This window comes from Martes martes (assembly GCF_963455335.1).
Source record: "Martes martes genome assembly, chromosome: 11".
NCBI classification, from domain to species: domain Eukaryota; kingdom Metazoa; phylum Chordata; class Mammalia; order Carnivora; family Mustelidae; genus Martes; species Martes martes.
Genome location: NC_137899.1, coordinates 50,494,958 through 50,516,285, shown reverse-complemented (window position 1 = coordinate 50,516,285; position 21,328 = coordinate 50,494,958). Strand labels below are relative to the sequence as shown.

The 21,328-nt window shown below is 38.0% G+C and overlaps 1 protein-coding gene across 1 annotated transcript in view; it reads left to right on the top strand.

Annotated features, from left to right (window-relative positions):
• Nucleotides 1-21,328, top strand: part of CRPPA (CDP-L-ribitol pyrophosphorylase A) — a 291,364-nt gene that overhangs the window by 76,038 nt on the left and 193,998 nt on the right. Inside the window, exon 4 of the mRNA XM_080819133.1 lies at nt 19,839-19,943. Within this exon, the coding sequence (XP_080675259.1) occupies nt 19,839-19,943 (105 nt within the window). The remainder of the gene's footprint in view (nt 1-19,838; nt 19,944-21,328) is intronic.

The following is a 21,328-nucleotide window of genomic DNA, read 5'->3' as shown; positions in this document are numbered from 1 at the left end:
GGGAAAGAATGCTTTTGCATACATTGAATAACAGGGAATAACTGTCAACACTCAGGGAATAATAATTATTTTTTTTTAAAGATTTTATTTATTTATTTGACAGACAGATCACAAGTAGGCAGAGAGGCAGGCAGAGAGAGAAGGGAGGAAGCAGGCTCCCTGCCAAAGCAGAGAGCCCGATGCGGGGCTCGATCCCAGGACGCTGGGATCATGACCTGAGCCAAAGGCAGCGGCTTTAACCCACTGAGCCACCCAGGTGCCCGGGAATAATAATTATTAATCAAGGAGGGAATGCAGTTCCTTCAGAGGACTGAGACCTGGGGGCGGGTAGGAGTCCTATATTTTGTTCTTAGTGCTGTCACTGAACTTTTTTTTTCCTCTAGTTTTTCTTGATGAACAAATATTCTAATCTTAGGAAAGAGTATTATCAGACCTTTTTTTTTTTTTTAAGCATAAAGACTAAATTTCTAACAGTTTTTGGATAGACTATCCTTTCCTTTTATGTTGCCAAGTTACCAACATGTTACTCTAAAAGGAGTAAGTACTATTCCTTGTGATGTTGGTTGGATAGTAGATGTGTTCTGTATATGTTTACTTACAGTTAAAAAGGAAATCCTAGGAACCTCAGATAATGTAAGGTGAGAAGATACTAGCAGTGTTCATGCACTTCACATGTATATGTGCTGCCGAAGCGAGCACTTGCGGACTTCACATGTATGCCCAAGAAGAACTAGGGTGCACTCTTGCAGAGTTTCATTCAGATACTCATCATTTTGGTTTGGAAAAGGTTTTTGGATAATTTGGACATAGTTACAAATGATCATCAGTGGTGTTCTTGTGGTTACACAATCCCCAGTTCTGCGGGACAATTTTGAGGTAATTGCCTATAATAAGAATTCTTACTCTTGCTGTAATTTTCCAATGTCCAGGGAACCTCCTTATCTCTTGTGTTTGCAAAGAAGAGAGACTTGAAGTTTTTTAAGAAAGATCTGTGAGTTTCTGGAAAAATACAATTGGTAACTGGCAAGTTGTTGAGACCTTTGTTAGGACCAGGTTTTTTGTTGCTTTATGAAAAGTACTTTTTTTTCCTGCTATTCCTCTGCTTCATTTATGATTTCTGTTTCTTGTAACCTGAGCTTTAGTTGTCATAGTTCTTCAGCCATAAGAACATGTGCCAGTGTAGGCTTGGCTTCCTTGTCCAGTTTGCAGGTTCTTTTTTTATGTTGTAGTGCAATTTTTTTTTGCAGATGGAATGTTATTTACTCTGCTTTATTTATTCACCCAGATCATAAGCCATGGTTCATCTGACAGATGGGTGAATATGGGTATATGTCTCCACCAGTAGACAACAGCAGAATGGGGTTGGGGAGGGTAGAAATCACAGGAAATAAAACAAGGTTGTTGTTGCTTTAGCTAGGACTGTGGATTAGGTATTTCCTTAAAAACAAAGAACAGGGGGGCAGGGTAAGCACCCAATATATGTACTATACTCAAAACAAGTTCAAGTATACAGTATGTCATTTGATGATTTCCTAATCATGGGAGTAAAAGCAGACGAATGGAGGCAAATACTGAAAACTGAAAACCTCACATTGTTGTAGGCATTTCCACTACTGAGATAAAAATGAGGAGGACATTAGAGTTGTCATTCGACAACTCGGTTGTTACATTGTGGACAGATTACAGAAGGAAAATGAGATTAGAGACTGTGTAATGGAGAGTGTACTAGAGGCAAGGGCCAGTGCAGTAGTATATGAAATACAAGGGTCTAAGCACATCAAAGACCGTGTGAAGGCCTGGAGCCCTTGCTGTCTGCCAGTGGCATACTCTGCTGATGCACGATGCAATCCATAGAACATGCAGGGAATGTGCAGAAAGTGATCTGCTTACTGGGCTGTGTTTTTTTATTGCCTTGTTTTATACCTGTTGATAACAAATAAAATCTTAACTCCTTGCAGCTAAGGGGATTTATTAAATTCCTTAGAAGAGGATGTTAGCTATTATAGAAGAAATACTGCCGTCGAGGTGTTCCTAGATAATCTTCTAGTCTGCCCAGATGATCCTGCTATAATAATTTCTTTCCAGTCTCTAGCTGTCTGTGCTATGAAGTTCATTCTGCCCAGGGTCCATAGTTAAGCTCTCTGAGGGTATGCAGGTCTTAGTTCATTCTGTGCTCAACAAGCCTTTTGTGGATGTGTGCGTTAATATGCATGTTTGGTATAATACCTTCATTAGCATGCATATATATGACTGATTTAAAGACAGGTAGGTGTTTAAATTTTTTTCCATCATCCAGCTTATATGGTGTAACATAATGCCAGTGCATTTGAGATCTTCAGTGTGAGCTTTTTTGGTTTGCATCCCTGTTCTGATTCTCTTCCCTTCCCTGCTATTGTTGTGTTTAATTTTTAATAATTTTCTTGCCTTTCTCTATAGACTTAACACATAAGTAGAGTGTCCAAAAATTGCTTGGTTTTGAATATTTTTATGAAGAGAATCAGCATACTCGTAATATTTCGCTATGATTTTTTGTACAATGTCTTTGAGACTCCTGTTGCATATATTTGTGGTTTATTACTGGAGTTGCTTTTTATACTATAGACTGTTTGTCCAAGTCTTCCTAGCTGTTGGTAAATTTGAAGAAAACTTTTTCAACAACTTAGTTTGCCATTGCTATATCATGGGTGTGTAATAAAAATTCCACAAATGTAGTAGTTCAGTGTTAATCAATTTACACTTAAGTTTCTGTGGGTTAGCTGAGGTTCTGATCTTCAGCTTGACTAGATAGCTCTGTTTTGGGGTAGCTCTGCCTCACATTGTTGGTATACATACATAGTCTGGACAATTTCCCATTCTTCACCCTTCTTTGACCAGCAGTTTATCAAGGTGTGTTCTTTTATGGAGATGCAGAGGTACAAGAGAGTGGAAACACCCAGGGTTTCTTAAAGCTTAGATTTGGAACTGTCCCTTCTGCCTCCTACTGGATAATGCAAATCATATGACCAAACTTGCAGTGAATTAATTTTCTCCATCCTCAGGCTTTAGCCATCATGGATCTGTGTCTCTATAGTGTCTCTATAGTTTCTCGCCTTCTAGAATGTCATACAAATGGAATCATAGATGTGTAGTCTTTTGTGTCTGACTTATTACAGTAAAGCATAACGATTTTGAGGTTCGCTCATGCTGTTGCACAGATCAGTCTTTTGTTCTGTTTTACTGCCGAATAGCTTTTTGGGTGTTAATATTCACCTCAGTGGCCTACTCTTCAGGAAGGTTTAATTCCCAATCTTAGTTATGACTTGTATTATGATATAGATCCAAAAGAACAGAGCTCATTAAAAAAAAAAAAAAAAGAAGCTACAGAGTTTCATAGATAAGGTGTCAGTTAAGAGTTAGCACTGGGGAAACTAAATTGCAAAGTGAAAGACTTGTAAAGGTGTTAAGCTATCATGGGAAATATGAGAAAACTAGAGACAAGGCTGAAGATGCTAAATTATTACAAGGAGTAGGCCAGAAAGAGACTATTGGGCAAGTTGTGTAGAAGGTGGATTAATTTTAAAACTGTACTTCTGGTCAGTAAAGAACTTTGGGTAATATCTAATTTATTTTTAAAGTGGATTGTCAAAGTTTTGATTGTTTACACTGAACTCAGGTTAAATTTTTGGCAACTTACACAGTGTGTCAGTTAAAAAATATAACTAATCTCTTGAAATGATGGATGGTTCTTTTCAGCTCTCCCAGCCTATGAACATACCTCTGATATGCCTGGGATCTCCTTGTGTTAAAATTACCTGTGTGATTTTCCCCAGCCTTTCTCTTCCTTCTTAGTACCAATTTATTTAATGCCTCTTAAATTTTCCATAAATATTTGCTTAGTAAATGTATAGTTGTCCTTCAGCTTTTTCTGATCATTCCTTTCCATGGTTTCCCCCATGAATGGTATATACTTACAACTTCTTAGGAGTATTTTTACTAGGTGTCCTACAGGTAACTTATATCTAACTGATGCCATTAGCTTAACCAATAGACCTACTCTTTTTTCTCCATCTTTCAGGTTGGGTAAATATGTCACCAATTCTGTAGCTACTGGAATAACTTGTGGTTTTGGATTCTCCCTTCTATTTCCTGGACTTATAATCACAATCTCTTGACATTCTGGAAGCAGCCTTGTAACAGTTCTCTTCTGCATAAATTGAAAGCTGCCTTGTGTCTGGGGTTGGATAGTGATAAAGAGTTCCCATTTTTCCCTTAGTTTATATTGGGGCTAGATAATGCATGTGTAACATGTCGAGTCAATGTGTTTCTCGGTAATATTCTAATCTTAATTTTATTGCTTTTAATCAATTTACTTTTTCAGAAATGGTCCATAAGAGAGAAGAATAGAATATCCCAGTGAAAGTTTTTAATAGTGCTTGACAATATTTGATTGTAAAGGTCAACAGAATGGCTAAAAATACAGTTTTAGAATTACTGGTGAAACTCATTTTCCCATGTTAACTTTTATTCCCATTTAACCAAAAGCCAAAAAGGAAATAACATCTTCTAGGTAGTGGTCAACAGTTAAGTTTGTCTGGTATTTATCTTTAAGTTCATAAAGAATTTCCTTTGGGTAAGGTTGGCAAAAATATAATAAATTGACACTTTTGTTTTTCAGTTGATAGGTACTTGAAACCTCTTAGGAGTATAACTTTATGTAAACTTACTTAAAAACTTGTGCACAAAGAAATCCTGTCCTTAGCCAGGTCATTTGTGTTTTGTTTTCTGAAGCATGAGAGTTGCTTCTATATTATCAGCCTCATATGGGCTTAGTCTGAAATTGCTTATTTATTCATAAAATGATCTGATAAATTGTAAGAACCAAGCTTCTTGGATAACTGTCTCTCATGCAATTTTAGAATGCATTGCATAATTCAAACAATAAATGTATGCAAAATGCTTAAAGTTTGATTTTCAGATGATAAATGGAATGCAGGTGTTCATTGTTTACCTAATTGTAAGATAGGCTATTTTGTTTTTACTTGAAACATTCTGAGCATGGATCTGTAACTGCAGAGTGAGAAACCTGTGCAAGCATGCCTTCGATTGAGTTTCTCTCTAATGTATATATTGTTCTTTGTTGGGCAAACTTCCCAGGCTTCCTTGCAAAAATAATACTGTGAATGATGTTAGAGCTGGAAGGATAGATAAGTAATTGGATTATTTGTAGCCATGGACCATGACATGATTACCATAAAACAATGGATCCAAAGTTGGATGTGTGTTATAAAAGTTCAAACTTGTGGAATCCTTTCCCAGAAAAATAACCACATTATACACAGAAGATTTTATTCAGAGGTTTTTCAGTCCCTCTGAGGCCTATTCATTTACCTCATGTTAACAACTTCGCTACATTCTCATATACTGTTTATGGGAATATAAATTGAAACCACCTTTATGGAAAACAATTTGATATTAAAATGCATACTCCAGCTTCCGGGTAAAGATAACTGGCTGAACACTTAGATAATTTTGATCATTCCTGAAACCCAATTTAAAGCTACTAGAAAGCCAGGGTGCCTGGTGGCCCAATCAATTAAGCATCTGCCTTCGGCTCAGGTCACAATCTCAGGGTCCTGGGATGGAGCCCAGCGCTGGGCTCCCTGATGCTTCTCCCTCTCCCTCTGCCCCCTTGTCCTCTTGTGCTTGCTCTCTTTCTCTCAAATAAATAAAATCTTTAAAAAAAAGATAACCCTACTAGAAAGTGATTAAAAACATAGACCCACAAAATAAGGAGAATAAGAGGGGACAATGGTAAACAAATACCATATACCAAATAGCTAGAAAGCAGGTGAATTAGTAGTAATTGGCACAATAGATCTGAGAAGGCTCAATTAGAAGAGTGGTAAGGAAAGCTAGGAATTAAAATTATCTACAGTAGAGTTCTCCCAAAAGTTGAGGGTCCAGCAGCACATTTAGAATTGAGTGGAGGGGGTACAAAATATGGAGGGTTCACTGGACACTATTAGAGAGGCAGTCTGGTGTATAACTCATTGTCTCCTCTCCATGACCTATCCCTAAACGAAGGATGGTGGGAGGGGGGGAGTGAAGTATTCCCTGTGTCTGGGAAAAATATTGGGTACAATTGAGGGAATGAGCACCTTGCCTAAAATAGTGTCTCACAGACCATGTGCTCACTACTGGCTAAATGGGGAAGGCCATGGCCCCTTACCACACTCAGCTGCTGGTATTGTGGTGGCTTTGCTTTCCATCTTGGCTGAAAATTGGAAGAGTTTTTTTTTTTAGAGAGTCTGCCCAGTCTACAAATAAAGACCTAAAAATACTAACTTCAGAGGTTCCCCTGTAAGCATCTTAACCCCATCATGCTGCTATGAAGCTTACTGTTCACAAACTCCAACTCTGCCATCATTGGTTAACAGCTCTTGAATCTTCCACTCTTAAATAGAGGCTGACGAGTATTACTGGACCATCTAAAGAATGTGCCTAGTGCGGAGGATAGAGACTGAGACAGGGAAGAGTAATGTGGAAGATGCAGCAAATAGGCTGGGAAGCAGAAAGGTTTTAGAAGTTAATATCATTACAAAGATCAAGTAATTGTAAACAGGAAACAAGTTCACAATGCTAAAAAAAAAAAAAAATTAGAGAATAAAAGATCTGGGATAAAAAGCAAATCTGAGAAACTCTTTCCCAAAGGACAAAAGGATGAAATACAGGAAAGAAGAGAAAATTAGAAGTGCAATCAAAGAGAGTCAATACTCAATAACAAAAATTGTCAAGAAAGAGAAAATAAAAGGGAGGAAATGGCAAAGAAATGAGGCAGTAATAAGTGATTTATAAACTTAACTCTTAGGCTCTCTTTCTCAGAAAGCTATTAGAGGATTTTTTCCCACAAAAATGAGGTAGTTATTGAAGAAAGATTCCATGGAATACAGAAGATAAGAGACCCATGACAGCAGGGAGATGTAGATTATCCCCACAACGATGATATAGGCAGATTTTAAAATCATAACCATGTGAGTGGCAAAGGACAACCAGGCCATGTTGAAGAAGCTCAGAAGGCTCCAAGGGTGATTACTTCAGGAATATAAAATTGGTGAAGTGTCTTGTTTCTAAACATCTGAAAAGCAGAATTAAACAAATACCTCAGTGTTAGCTGTTGAATGAGTCCTAAGTATCTGGAAAACTAAACACTTAGTTTAGAAGATAAGTTCTAGGGGCGCCTGGGTGGCTCAGTGGGTTAAAGCCTCTGCCTTCGGCTCAGGTCGTGATCTCAGGGTCCTGGGATAGAGCCCCGCATCGGGCTCTCTGCTCAGCGGGGAGCCTGCTAACCTTCCTCTCTCTCTGCCTACTTGTGATCTCTGTCAAATAAAAAAAAAAAAAAAAAAAAAAGATAAGTTCTAATTCCAGGGAAGACAAAGGCTTCTGGAAAAAAAAGGAATTCTAATCTATGACTTACCTGGGAGGAATGTTTATATAGTGATATAAACACTCAATACTGACTTACCCAAAATTATGACATTGAATGGATGGGGAATAGTAAGTATTAGTGTGTATCGTGGTGAGGTTAGGAGGAGGACAGAATTCTTCAATTGATAGCCAATTCAGAAGACAAAGAAGCAGCATCCCAAGTATGTTCAGAGATACATTGTGATAAGCAGGTTAGGTGACCCCAGTTTTTCAGTCCTTGGACACTGTTATATTTATGTGCCCTTGCCATGGCCTCTTGGTGAGTGAAATAGATTTTCCTGGTTGGTGATTCTGGATTGGGCCTTCTAACTTGCTTTGGGATTTTCAGCAGAAATGATTAGGTAGAGGCTTAACTGTGATTTTCTGTTAGGCTTGCAGTCCTGTGGTTCCAAGTAGGGCAGTATGAGGAAGGCATGCCCTGGTTGGTTGCAGCCCCTCCAGTATGTCTTGCAGAGGGCAACCAGTAGGTCGGAGCTGCCACAGTCAACTCCCAGCAGCGCAGCTAGAAGCACAGTTGTCGCAGCCAACCCAGAGTGTTGTGAGTGAGACGGAAGCTATTACTACACGCCACCGAGATCTGATACTTGTTCCTCTGCAATCGTTGACTGTTAAACATGGAAACAAATAATAAATTAATCAGTTGAAAGAAGGAGAAATAATTGCATCTGGGGATGACAAATTACAGTGAAGAGGGTGATGTAAACTTGTAATGAATCTTGTAGGGATATTTGGTTCTTCAAGCCATGTACACCTAAAACTGACAAAAATATAAATTGAAAATTAAGAGAATGAAACAACAGGATTGATTGATAGTTGAAGTTCATAAAGGAGATCCAGTAGATAGATAATGGATGGAGGCAGCTAGGATGCTACTGATAAATTTTTAATGTCTTCAGTTGTACTTTCCTGATTTTTTTTTTTTTTAAGGGCAGTCCAAGAAAATAGAGGTTTTCCAACCAAGATCACATGGTAGTTTTATGGTGTTGGATGCCTCAGTGAGTTAAAAGGGCAAGATTAATGGGCAAAGAGAGTACAAGAAATGATAGATTGGAAGTTCTGGTCAGAGACTTGAATTGAGGAAATTAAACATGTCAGAGGAGCTACAGATAGGGGGGAACTCAAATTGGCAGGTGGCTGCCCAAGGGGAGGAGATAGGGATGGGGGCCTGGCAGAATGGGTGAAGGTGAGCGCACGCGGATGAAAGGCACGGCATAGGGAATATAGTTAGTGGTGTTGTAATAGTGTCCTGTGGTGACAGATGGCAGCTCCACTTCTGATGAGCAGAGCATAATGTACAGACTTGTCCCATCATGGTTGTGAGCCTGAAAGTACTGTAACATTTTGTGTCTGCTGTACTTGAATTATAAAAGAAAAAAACAAAAACAAAACAATTGAAATAAAGAACGGATCAGTAAGGGAAAAGGAAAAAAAATAAAAGCAAGTTTGTAGGGTTGGATTGGTAGGGGGAGCCCGGAGTGGATTCCAGGCTGTTATTGTCACACTCGGGGAGGTGCCACAGCCACCCGCCCAGTGGCTGGCCTGGTCAGTGTCACTGCCACCTTGGGCAGCGAGGACAGGACCCACCAGCTGCTGCCGCCGCCCTGCTCGGTGCTGCCTACAGGAGCCCTGGCAGCACGGGCAGTGGTGCAGGGGGCGGTGGCGCCTGGCAGCCGGGACAAAGAAATAATCCCAACGAAGGTTTGGGGAACAGTAAAAGGGTTCAGAGTAACGGATATGGTTTCGTCAGGAATGACGACACCAAGGAGTTTGTATGCCAGACTGCCATAAAGAAGAACATGGGCAGTACCTTCGCAGTGTAGGAGATGCAGAGACCGTGGAGTTGGAAGATGTTGAAGGAGAAGAGGGGCAGGGGCAGCAAATGGGACCGGCTCTGGTGGCGCTCTGGTGCAAGGCAGTAAATACGCAGCAGACCGGAACCATTATAGACGCTATCCACGTGGCAGTGATCGTCCGCACAGTTACCAGCAGAATTATCAGAATACTGAAAGCCCGGGGGTGGGGTGGGGGGTGGCGGAGAACAAGGGCTAGGAGAATGCTCCCGAAGGCACACTGGGGTGGAGGTGCGGGTGTTGCCCACGGCGCAGGCTCTACTGCAGACAGTGGTTCCCATCTTACTATGTATGGGGAGACGCTGTGGGCACCCACCCCCTGTATTCCGGCCCTGCTGGGTGGGGAGAAGAGATGGAGGCTACTGCCACAGCCAGGGCGCAGGAGAACGAGATTGACCAGTGAGGCTTCTATGTGTATCTGGGTCATAGACTGAGATTCCGCAGGGGGCTCCCTGGCCAAACACAACCTGGAGAGGACAGCATTGAAGAACATAAGGAAAATCAAGGAGACAATACCCACAGTCAGCAGCCACCTCAGCATCTACTGCTGCAACTTCAGTTACTGATGCAGATTCCCAGGAGACCCTGAACCACAGGATGACAAAGAGACAAAAGCAAACCATCCAGCGGGCTGAGAGTTCCTCTGCTCCTGAGGCTGAGCAGGGCAGGGCTGAGTAAATGCGGGCTTGCCCTATCTACCTTCATCAGGTTTAGTGATCCAATACAAAGAAATGAAGACAACACTGAAAAAACAAAGTTAAAAAAAAAGAAAAAAAGAAATGAAGATGAAATTCCAGCAATAAGAAATGAACAAAAGATTGAAGCTGAAGACCTTAAGTCCTTGCTTTTTGCCCAGTGACCAGATAAATGGAACTGTCTGCATTATCTCTGCAGCGTAGGATTTTTATTACTTTTACCTAAAAACATCTGTTTTTTTGTAATGACAAATGTGTTTTAAAAAAAATACCTTGTTTTTCTTAATATCTCTTTAAAGGTTTGTAAATAGTTTCATCTGGTCAAGATTTTTAAGAACCTTACTTTTAATTTGTAATAAAAGATGATAAACTTTTTTCCTTTTCCAGTCAATAAACAGCAAACACCTGTTAATAAAAGTCTTTAATAATTGTCAAAACCCCCTTGTTTCTAGGATTGATTACAGTAAGTAGTTGTTCAGGTGAAGATAAAAGGTCAAGGAAACTTCTAGAGAATTTGAAACTTTTTGTGTATAAACTTGGAATTCAGCCAGTGTAATGTCAGTTGTTGGAACAAAAAGGAAGACTGATCCATCTGCCTAAAACTGCAGAGCTGTGAAGTAGTGAGAGATGATGATCATACTATGAAGATTAGAAGATTTTGCCAGATGGCATAAATTCTGGAAGGATAGGACTTTTTCATGGAAGAACAGTGGAGATACGGAATGTTAAGTGTGACTTCAAGCCCTGTCAGTAAGTGGTGGTTGGGAAAAGCAGTGGATACCTCTTGTGAATGACGTCAAGCAATTGGTATACCTTCAGCTCTAGGAGGTGAAGAACCTGTTACTTAATGATTTTGAGTGTACTTCAGCTTGACAGAATGGTATAGTAGAAAGGGTAGGGAAGGAGGCTAACTATGGGGTAAAGATCCATGAAGGACTGAAAAATACGGGTGGTTTATTACTTTGGCATTACTCATAAAACTTTACTACACACAGAAGAAAACAGTAAAGCAGTATATACATAACAGAAAGCTTCAACTAGGTGTGATTTACAGAATACTTTAAAATGGGTGGAGAAAATCCATTACTTTAATGGTCACAATTGAGAATTCATAATGGTTATACACACTTTTCTTTTTTTTTTTTTTCTATCTTTAGTTTCCCAACTACGATCTTAATTTTTCTCATTTTTCTTGATGGAAACAGGGTGTAAGGGAAAGCAGAAGGAAAAGATCAATACACATGGTCAGAGCTACTCCAATATTGGTACAGAGGAAATCGAACTTCACATAAACATTAGGTGTTATCAAAAAGCTTCTGACTACTTATTAAATCCCAGTTTGTATAGTTAACTATCTAAATTCATAACCAATATCCACTTTATCAAGGGATAGCCATAAACTAGACACTAAACCAGACACTAAACCAGAAACCACATGTATCTGTTCCTTTGAATAATTCTCATTCTCTGTTTCTCCAGATGGAACAAACCGAGGAACAGACTACTTAACTTCTCCACAACTTGTCATGTGGAAAGATCACAGTTAGGATCCAACTGACTCCATTGACTTCAGGGTCCATGCTCTTAAACACTTGGCAATAAGGTCTCAAATTCACGAGAGTATACATATACTTCCATCAATTCAGCAAACCCATTTAAAGACTTGTTATAAATTTTAATGGGCAGTTTGCAAATTTCTTCAAGTTGTTAAAAACAATAAATTAAAAATTAATACTTCACACTTACTCTGATGGCAGTTCATATTTCATGATATAGTAATACACATAAACTATTATTTTCAAATTCAATGTTTAGATGCTTAAATGTTCTGTAACTTAATTATCACCAGAATGTCAGATTGATTTATCAAAAGTATTTAATACATGTGTTTTGGAAACAAAATCCTTAACTTGGAAACATCTATTTCTTGGGAATACTGATGTTTCATGTAACATTACACTACATAAGTGTTAACATGAATTTTTTTCAGTAAGATATGCAAGGGCAGCGTACATGTACCAAGGGTAAAAAGAGAGCCTGCATGTCAACTCTGTCCCTTGTTCTTCCTTCTTAGAGGCGGTTTCTCCTGAGACCTTCCAAAGAGATTCTATCCATTCTTAAACTGTGCCTATGCATCTCTTTCCATTTGTAGGTACCCTTCTCATTCTGCCGTGTACATAGCAATCATCTTGAGACTCTACTTCACTACTGTGTTAGGATATCCCACTTTTTATATCTTTTTATATCCTAGGTCTTCAAGTGACTCTTTACCCTTCCCAATTTTGTGGAGCACCATGTCCTGAGAAAGAGTGCATGGGGAAACTTCTGTTTTCCTATGACTGTAAAGGGCTTAGAGACTGTCACTGCTTTCTAAGAACAACTAAAATGTTGAGCAAATTGAAAGATCAGCAACTCTTTTTAGATCTGTCAGAAGTGAGGTCACATTTTAAATTTCACTTAAAATATTTTGAACTAAACACAAATGAAAACACTTATTTTGAAATATGGTGGGAGCAGTCCTTAAAGGGAAATGCATAGTGTTGAATGTACATAGTAGAAAAGAAGATGCATCTAATTAATAATCTAAAATTCTGCATTAGGGAATTAGAAAAAGAGCAAATAAATTCCAAAGTAAGCAGAGAAAAATGGTAAAAAAAAAACTATAGCAGAAATGAATAAAATGGAAAACTAAGACAAAAATCCAAAAGCTGGTTTTTTGAAAAGACTAAGAGAATATCCTTACCACACAAGGAAGAGAATATTCAAATTACTAACCCACACAGGAAAGGGAACATCTTTATAGAACTGCTAGAAATTATAAGGATAAAAGAAGTAATATGAACAACTCTGTCCTCAAAGTTGATAACCTAGATGAAATGGAATGATTATGTGAGAGGGAAAATGTGCCTAACTCACATGAGAGTAGACGAACTGAGTAGGTATATGTCTATTAAAGAAATAGAATCAATAATTTTCTAAAGTAGACTGAAGTCTAGATGCTTTCACTTATAAAATATAACAGATGTTTAAAGAAGAAATTTCAATTCTCTATATTCTCCCATAGAGGACAGAAGCAGAGGAAGGGATTGCCAACTCATTCTGATGCCAGCCTAATTGTAAAAGCAAAGACATGGTAAGAAAATAACAGCCCACTGTCATGAACATAAATGAAAAATCCTCAAGAAAACATTAGCGAGTAGATCTAACAATGTATGTAAAGAATTTAAGACTTTAGCCACCTGGGATTTATTCCAGGTATTGAAGGCTAGTTCATCTTTTAAAAATCAACTATGGTACATCACATCCACAAGCTGAAGAAGAAAAACAAAATATTTCAATAATGCAAGAAGAGTATTTGACAAAGTCCAGCTACTCATGATAGAATCTGAGCAAACCAGAATAGGGGGAGCACTTCCTCAATTTGATGAAGATGAGGTACAAAAAACCTATAGCTGACATCTGTCTATCTTTCTTTTTTTTCTTTCTTCCTTCCTTCCTTCCTTTCTTTCTTTCCCCTCCCTCCCTCCCTTCCTTCCTTTCTTCCTAGATTTTGTTTTTATTTGAGACTAAGAGACAGAGAGCACAAGCAGAAGGAGCAGCAGACAGAGGGAGAAGCAGGCTCCTTGCTAAGCAAGGAGCCTGATGTGGGTGGAACTTAATCCCAGGACCCTGGGATCATGAACTGAGCCAAAGTTAGATGCTTAGCCAACTCAGCCACACATGTGTCCCAATACTGTTTTCTTTTTTGAAGATTTATTTATTTTAGAAAGAGCATGCACACGAGTGGGGTGAGAGGCAGAGGGAGAGGGAGAAAAAGGGAACTTCCTGCTGAGCGGGGGGAGCGCAGGCAGGGCTCGATCCCAGGACCCCAAGATCATGAGCTGAGCTGAAATTAAGAGTCAGATACTCAACAGACTGTGCTGCCCAGGCACCCCTGCTAACATCATACTTAATGATAAACTAGAAGCTTTCCCACTAAGATCAGCAACAAAGCAAAAATGTGCTCGCACCATTCCTTTTCAACATTGTACTAGAATTCTTAGTAATAAGAAAGGAAGTAAGTACTCTGATTGGGAGAGTCAAAATAAAACTTTCTTTGCAGATGCCATAATTGTCTTTGAAGAAAACCTGGAAGAATTAAAGTAGAAATAAGTGATTGTAGAAAAGTTGTAGTGATTGTAGAAAGTGATTGTAGAAAAGCATAATTCACGGTTAATAAATAACAGTCCACCGCTATTTTACATAATAGCAAGGAACAGGTGGAACTTGAAATTAAATGTATCATTTGCATTTAGTGCTCCAAAAATGAAATAAAATACTTAAAAATCTTCCCAAATACATATTAGATCCATAGGAGGAAAACTACAAAACTCTGAGCAAAATTAAAGCACTGAATAAATTGACATCTAGCACATGATCATGAATAGGAAGACTTAGTATTACCAAGATGTCAGTTCTTCCAATGTGGTCTCTAGACTCAAAGCAATCCCAGTGAAAAACCCAGCAAGTATTTTTGTGGTTGTAAACTGATTTCAGAGTTTATATAGAGAGGCAAAAGATGCAGAACAGCCAGTGCTGTATAGAGTATAGAGTATAGAGCCCAGAAACAGACCATGTAAATGACAGATTTTTGTCAAAAGTGCAAAGAGAAGACAATGGAACAAAGGTAGTCTTTTCAGTAAATAGGGTTGTAACAAGTAAACATTCACATTAAAAAAAAAAAAAAAAAGAATCCAGGCACAATTTACACCCTTCACAAAACTTCAGAAGGGATCATAGACCTGAATGCAAAGCAAAAAACCCACAAAACTCCTAGAGAAGAGAAAACTTAGTTGACCTTGGGTATGGTGATGCCTTTTTAGATAAAATGCCAAAGGTGTGATCTATGAAAGAATTGATAAGCTGGACTTCATTAAAATTAAAAACTTGTGCTCTGCCAAGGTCACCCTAAAAAGAAAAAAAGATAAGCCAAAAGGTGGGAGGATATACCTATAAAAGACATATGTGATAGGGATTCTTATTTAAAACATACAAAAAACCCGATCAAAATTCAGCAATAACAAAAAGAAAAACTCCATAAAAGGGTAAAAAAAATAAAAACAACCCTCAATAGATAGCTCACCAAAGAAAATATGCACATGGGAAATAAGTATAAAAATGCTCCACACCCCATGTCATTAGGTAAATGCAAATTAAAGCAATGAACTATCACTACTCATCTATTCAAATGGCCAAAGTTTAGAATGCCACACCTGATGCTTGTGAGAATATGAGTAACAGGAATTCTCATTCATTGCCACCGAGAGTTCAAGATAGCATGTTCACTTGGAAGACCATTTGACAATTTTCTTACAAAACTAAACGTATTCCTACTATATGATCCTGTAATAGTACTTTTTTTGTGTCTACTCAAATGAACCAAAATCTTATGTTTACACAAAAACCCACATGTGAGTGTTTATGCCAGCTTTTTTCATAATTGCCAAAACTTGGGAACAACCAAAATGTTCCTCGGTAGATGCATGCATGCATAAACTGGTACATCTGGCAAATGGAATATTATCCAGGGCAAAAAATTATCTATGAAGACATGGAAGACATAGAGGAAACGGAAACCCATGTAATTTGAAAAAAAGCCAATCTGAATAGGCTATATACTGTAGGAGTGCAAGTACATGATTTCTGGAAAAGGCAAAACTGGAAGCAGGAAAAAATTCAGTGGTTATGAGGGGTTGGAGGCAAGGAATAGGATGAACAGGAGGAGTGTGGAGAATTTTTAACACAGTGAAAGTACTCTTTTTGATACCGAAATGATGGATATACATTGTTGTATGTTTGTGCCAACTCATAAAACTTAAAAATACTGAGGGGATCCTAGTGTAAACTGTGGACTTGGGGTGGTAATGTATGTGGGGTGCAGACTCACCGATTGTAACAAATATACCACTCTGGTGTGGAATTTGGGTAGTGGGGGAAGCTGTGTGTATGTGGGTGTAGGGGACGTGTGGGAAATACTGTACTTCCTGTTCAACTTTCCTGGGAGACTAAAACTGCTCTAAAAAAGACAAAGCCTATGAAACTTGGAATGAAAAAGAGTGCATAGGAACTAAAATTCTGTTGAGGCCTGCAGTGTTTGTGGAAATCCATATCTATACTCAGGTGATAAATAAATTTTCTTAAAGTACAGTTTTATATTGACAATGATTATCTTCAAAATTATGGAGAAGCTGCTGCTTTGTTTTTCTCATTTTCATTGTTGCTATTAAGGCTCAACAAATTTGGGTTCCTGCTTTTTAGGAGACTTTTGTTGTTTCTTTTAATTGGGTTTGGTGTATTTTCATCCATTAGCTTCTACATTCTGTGAGACTTTTTAATTTGGAAACTCATGTTCTTTATTATTGTAATTTTTTGGGAACTATTTGGTTCTTTCTCCTACTTTTTGTGTTCTTTCCTTCTGGTTTTTCTTTTTTCTTTTTTACATATTGGACTTTGTGGTCACTGTTTTTTTTCTCTATTTTCCACCCTTTTAAAGAATATCCTAGTTTACGAATACTAAAACTTTCTCACTTACCATGCTGAAGTCTTTTTTTAACTGCAGAGTTCCTCCAAAAGATCTTTTTTTTTTCCTTTTTGAGCTTATATTTCATGTTAGTTTCAGTTAAATCTGGGTTTTCTGATTATGTTTATGTATTGGACACTGATTGGATTGGTGGGTGATGTAGGTGGAGCTGTTTGACTTTGACTTTGAGATTAACCATATTTGGGGACCTCTAACAACAATATCCTTAGACTCTAAGCTTCTGCCTGGGAGGAATACTGTTTGGCATTCTTTTGGGCTACAAGTTTAAGGGGGCAGAGGGTTCTTAATATCAGTGTGTGTATGTTGTGTGATCAGTGATATTACTATAATCCCCGTGGTAGATGATAAAGATAAAAATTTTCAGCAATTACACACCGATTTCTTCTTTTAAAATCTACCACACTGGTTGTTTTCTGTTTGTCCCCTATGTTTGGTTTTTCTCTTGGTTTGCCTGCCTTTGTATTAATTTCTCCTTTTTTAGTGATTCTGTCTTATCATTATTGATTTATTTTAAACTTAAAAATATTTACCATATGCCTTGAGTGTAGAACGTATTTGCAGCCAGAGTCACCTTCAAATAGTAATATACCATTCATGAGCCCCTAGTAGGGGAGCCTGTAAGGGTGTAAACACTCCTGTTGAGTATGAGACCTCCAGGGGTTCTATATTCTTGAGGTCACCTTCATTCACTATTTAGCAATGTGTTGAAATTCTCCATTTATTTCTTACCTGCTTGCATGGCATCTGCTGTCTTGTTCTTGTGCTGTTTGTAGGTGAGCGGGTGATAGCATCCTCTTTGTCCTTGGTGGAGGCATGCGTTTTCTTAGATTTATGGCTACTTGGTCAGCTTGTGACCTCAGCGATGGTGGGTTCAAGAAAAAGTTATGCTTTTGTAGTTTACATGATTTTTCTTCAGGAAAGAACAGTACTTTTTCCAGCTTTCCATCTCTTACACAAAAGTAGAAATAATGGTCAGTGTTACTGAGAAATGTAGGAATTTAGAATTGTGGTAGGTTATTAAATATATATTTTTTGAACTTACTGCAAAAGTAAAATTTTTATTGTAGAAATTATCAAAACCCCAAAAATAGTTGTAATAGTAATCTACACGATAAGTGACAAATTCATGGTACTCTTTCTGCCAAGATTGCTCAGCCTCTGTTTTCAGTATATATTTCATATATCCGTCACTCAGAATTTTCTGTTTCCCATTGGCTCTAGTGACTTGTATCTTAAAGACTTCATACAGTTTTTGGGCTGCTGCCATCAACATGTGACTGGCAGCAGTAGAGCATCAAGAAATTCTCTTTTCACCACCTAGACAGGAGGAAATACCTGTTCCTGTGGTCTCCTCTCAACATGTACTTTGTGAGCACCTTTAAGGCTTTCCACGAATGTGTTAAATATCTTGGCTTTGAAAAGAGTCAGGAAAAGGGTTATTGCTGGCCATCTTCGGGATTTGACCATGTGTTAAAGAGAGCATTCTGTTGACCGATATAGATCTCACATACGGCTAAATGAGTCTGTACAGATGGTAGAAATACAAAGAAGGGGGTTAACATTTGTCTTACTTGAATGTAACAAATGTTGATAATACTTATTTTAAAATTACATTGTCTAAGAAATATGCGATGTTAAGTAGTGTATCAAGAATAGAAAATTTAACCTGAGAGACCATTCTGGTCAATTTGGGACTATGTACATTGGGTGGTTCTATTTTCTTGTCCATTACCTTAACAACCCATTATAATTAGAACTTTGGGATATCTTGTACAGCAAAACAGCCCTGGCAATGGGTGCTAAATGTCATACTGATATTTGTGGCCTTGATGCAGTCTTTCTCACCTGGATATGTTTGTTCTAAAACATAAATCTTTCAGATGTCTGAAACTTCTCTGTATCCCACCTTTTTCCTAAACGTATGCCTCTCTCCAGTTTTATTCGGTCTGTAGAATGAAATCAGAGATCATTTCCTTTGCAAGTCCTCTCTAATGCCTTCACACAGGATTAAGTATTTTATCTCCACGTCTACTTGTAGATATTCTAGTGTTGCATCTATCATAGTCTTTAGCAAAATATTTGTTACAGATCGGCTTCCTCTTTAAGTTTTGAGTCCTTGGGGTGCCTGGGTGGCTTAGTCAGTTAAGCGACTGCCTTCAGCTCAGGTATGATCTCAGGGTCCTGGGATTGAGCTGAGCTGCTCATCAGCCTCCCTGCTCAGCAGAGGCTACTTCTCCCTCTGCCCCTCCCCACTACTTGTGATTTCTCTCTCTCTCTTTCTCAAATAAATAAAATCTTTAAAAAAGATTGAAAAAAAAAAAGATTTGGTTTCCTTGAGGATCTGATAGACCTCTCATTTATCTTTAAATGCTTCTCCTGAGTATAGAGCTTGGACATGATTGGCATCAGTATTGTTCAGCTGGATTGTTTTGATCATTTTAATAGTTTTGTTTAAAATGCTTTAAAAAAGTTGCTTGTACTTCACTAAATCTATGAGAGACCTTTCCATTTTCTTTTTTAAGATTTATTTATTTGAATGGGAGAGGAAGGGAGCACGTGCACAAGCAGGGAGAGGGCCACAGGGAGCAGATCTCAAGCTGACTCCCAGCTGAGCATGGAGCCCAATGGGGTGCTTGATTTCATGACCCTGAGATCATGACCTGAGCAGAAACCAAGACCAAGACGCTAAACTGTCACCCAGATGCCCCAGACCTTTCTATTTTGTCTAATAATGGCATACTGAACTGTTTTCATGTTCAGAATCAAAATATAAATTTATAAAACATGTATTGTCATATAAAATATTAAAATGAACAAAAGCTGTGACTTTTGTTGAATTTTTGTGACTTTTCATGAATATCTTAATATAAAAATAGCATAGGGTTGGAGTTCGATGGATACATTTATTTGTCAGATAATATCCTGATATAAAAAATTTCAGCCATACTTGCAAGCATTTTAGAAACATGTTGAGAAAGGTAGCTTATAATCAAAAAAAGTATTCAGTTTATTTGGCCCCTGAAACTTGAGTTTCAAGTTGAAAACTTAAGTTTCAAGTTCAAAACTTAAGGTTGCAACTTGCCTACTTCCTGTATCTTTTGACATTTCAGGCATAGGGACAATTATTATGGAATTTGATGAATCAGTAGTATCAGAGTTTGTGAGTTCTCTAGGCTTTTCCTTTTATATATTGATATGAAATAGAAGTTTTGCTTAAAAATGTATTTAAACTCTTTTTTTTCTACCCAGTGTAGTGACTATGACTTGGAATTTGGAACTGAGTGTTTGCAGTTGGCTCTAAAATATGGTCACGTTAATGCCAAACTTGTGGAAGGATCACCTGACCTCTGGAAGGTAAGGAAGTTGGCATTTTACTTTGGATTTTGGCTCTGTTTATATGTAATTCCTAAGATTCATTCTACAAGCATAAATAATTTCCAGGTGCTTAAGAAAATAAAGAAGTGTATAAAAATGCTTGGTTTCATACTGAGCCAGTATTTTGAGGTATAAGGATATATATGTATGTATGCTTTAAAGGCATTGAAAGTTTTACTGGGTTTCCTGAGAATCAAAGTATGTATCATTTCTATTTCTTGGTTTGCAGAAAATATACTTTGAGATAATTTATTCAAACAGATTCCATTTTAGCTGATAAGATGGTTTTATTCATTTTTTTTTTCTTTTCTCTCTCTATATTCTTATATTCAGTTTTCTTAAACTCCATTGGATTGAGGATGCAACTCAGCTTTTCACAGTAGTAGCCTTTCCTTCCAGGCCCTGGGAGGTGGTAGCTCCAACTTAAGTGGGTTCAGGAAATATCTGCAGAGTCCTGACTTAGTGAGGTGGGTGACTGGACCCACTTGGTGGCCCCAGTAAGGTGTTAGACCCTTGAATGTAAGAAGGATTGACTCTTGATGACAAACTTTTTTGTTTTTGAGGGAATGAAGTGATTGTAGCGCTATCCTACTAAAATGTCCAGTGGAGGCTGGAGTGTTTGACAGTGTGGCTTTCCTTTGTTCTGAAGGTAGAAATGTGTTGAACAGTATATTCTGAAATAGGGTAGGATATTTTTATTTTTTGAAGTATTGCTGCTTTTGAAGTAAGGAGTGAAATCTTTATAATACCTCCACCTAAATCTGATAAGTTAAAATTCATCCTAACTCTAAGATGATACGACTCCAAAAACACATTTCCTCATTGACTTAAAAACAAAACAGAAAGCCCTTTAAGTTTATTAGGTATTCGACACAGTAACATGATGGGCCTTGCTGTATGCTAAGGTTGTCTCATACATACTTAAAATGTTCTGAAATTACAAAATCCTGGATTATTGCCTGGTAGAGAAGATTCATGCAGTATTATTATTCTTTTAAGGGTAACCAAATGTCTTCATCCCAGCAGGCAAACATTTTATTCATTTTGTGTTTCCTTTTTTGTCTATGGCTCAGATGATAGTAAATATATTGTGAGGACTACAGTGTTTACCAATTAGGTGTGTTGTTACAGATCCTGATTTGCATCTCTGTACAACCCCTTCTGAATGTGTGCTAGACTTACTTGGGAGACAACAGGAGAGGGAAGTGGAAACTCTCAGACAAGTTTTATTGCTACTTACATGTTCATTTAATACTCCATGGCCTCATTTTTGATGTCTTAAGGGTGTGTGGTGATCTATTTCTGTGAGTGTTCAGAGCCTTTTTGAAATTTGTCAGCCCCCTGAGATGTGCAGATGAGAGGAA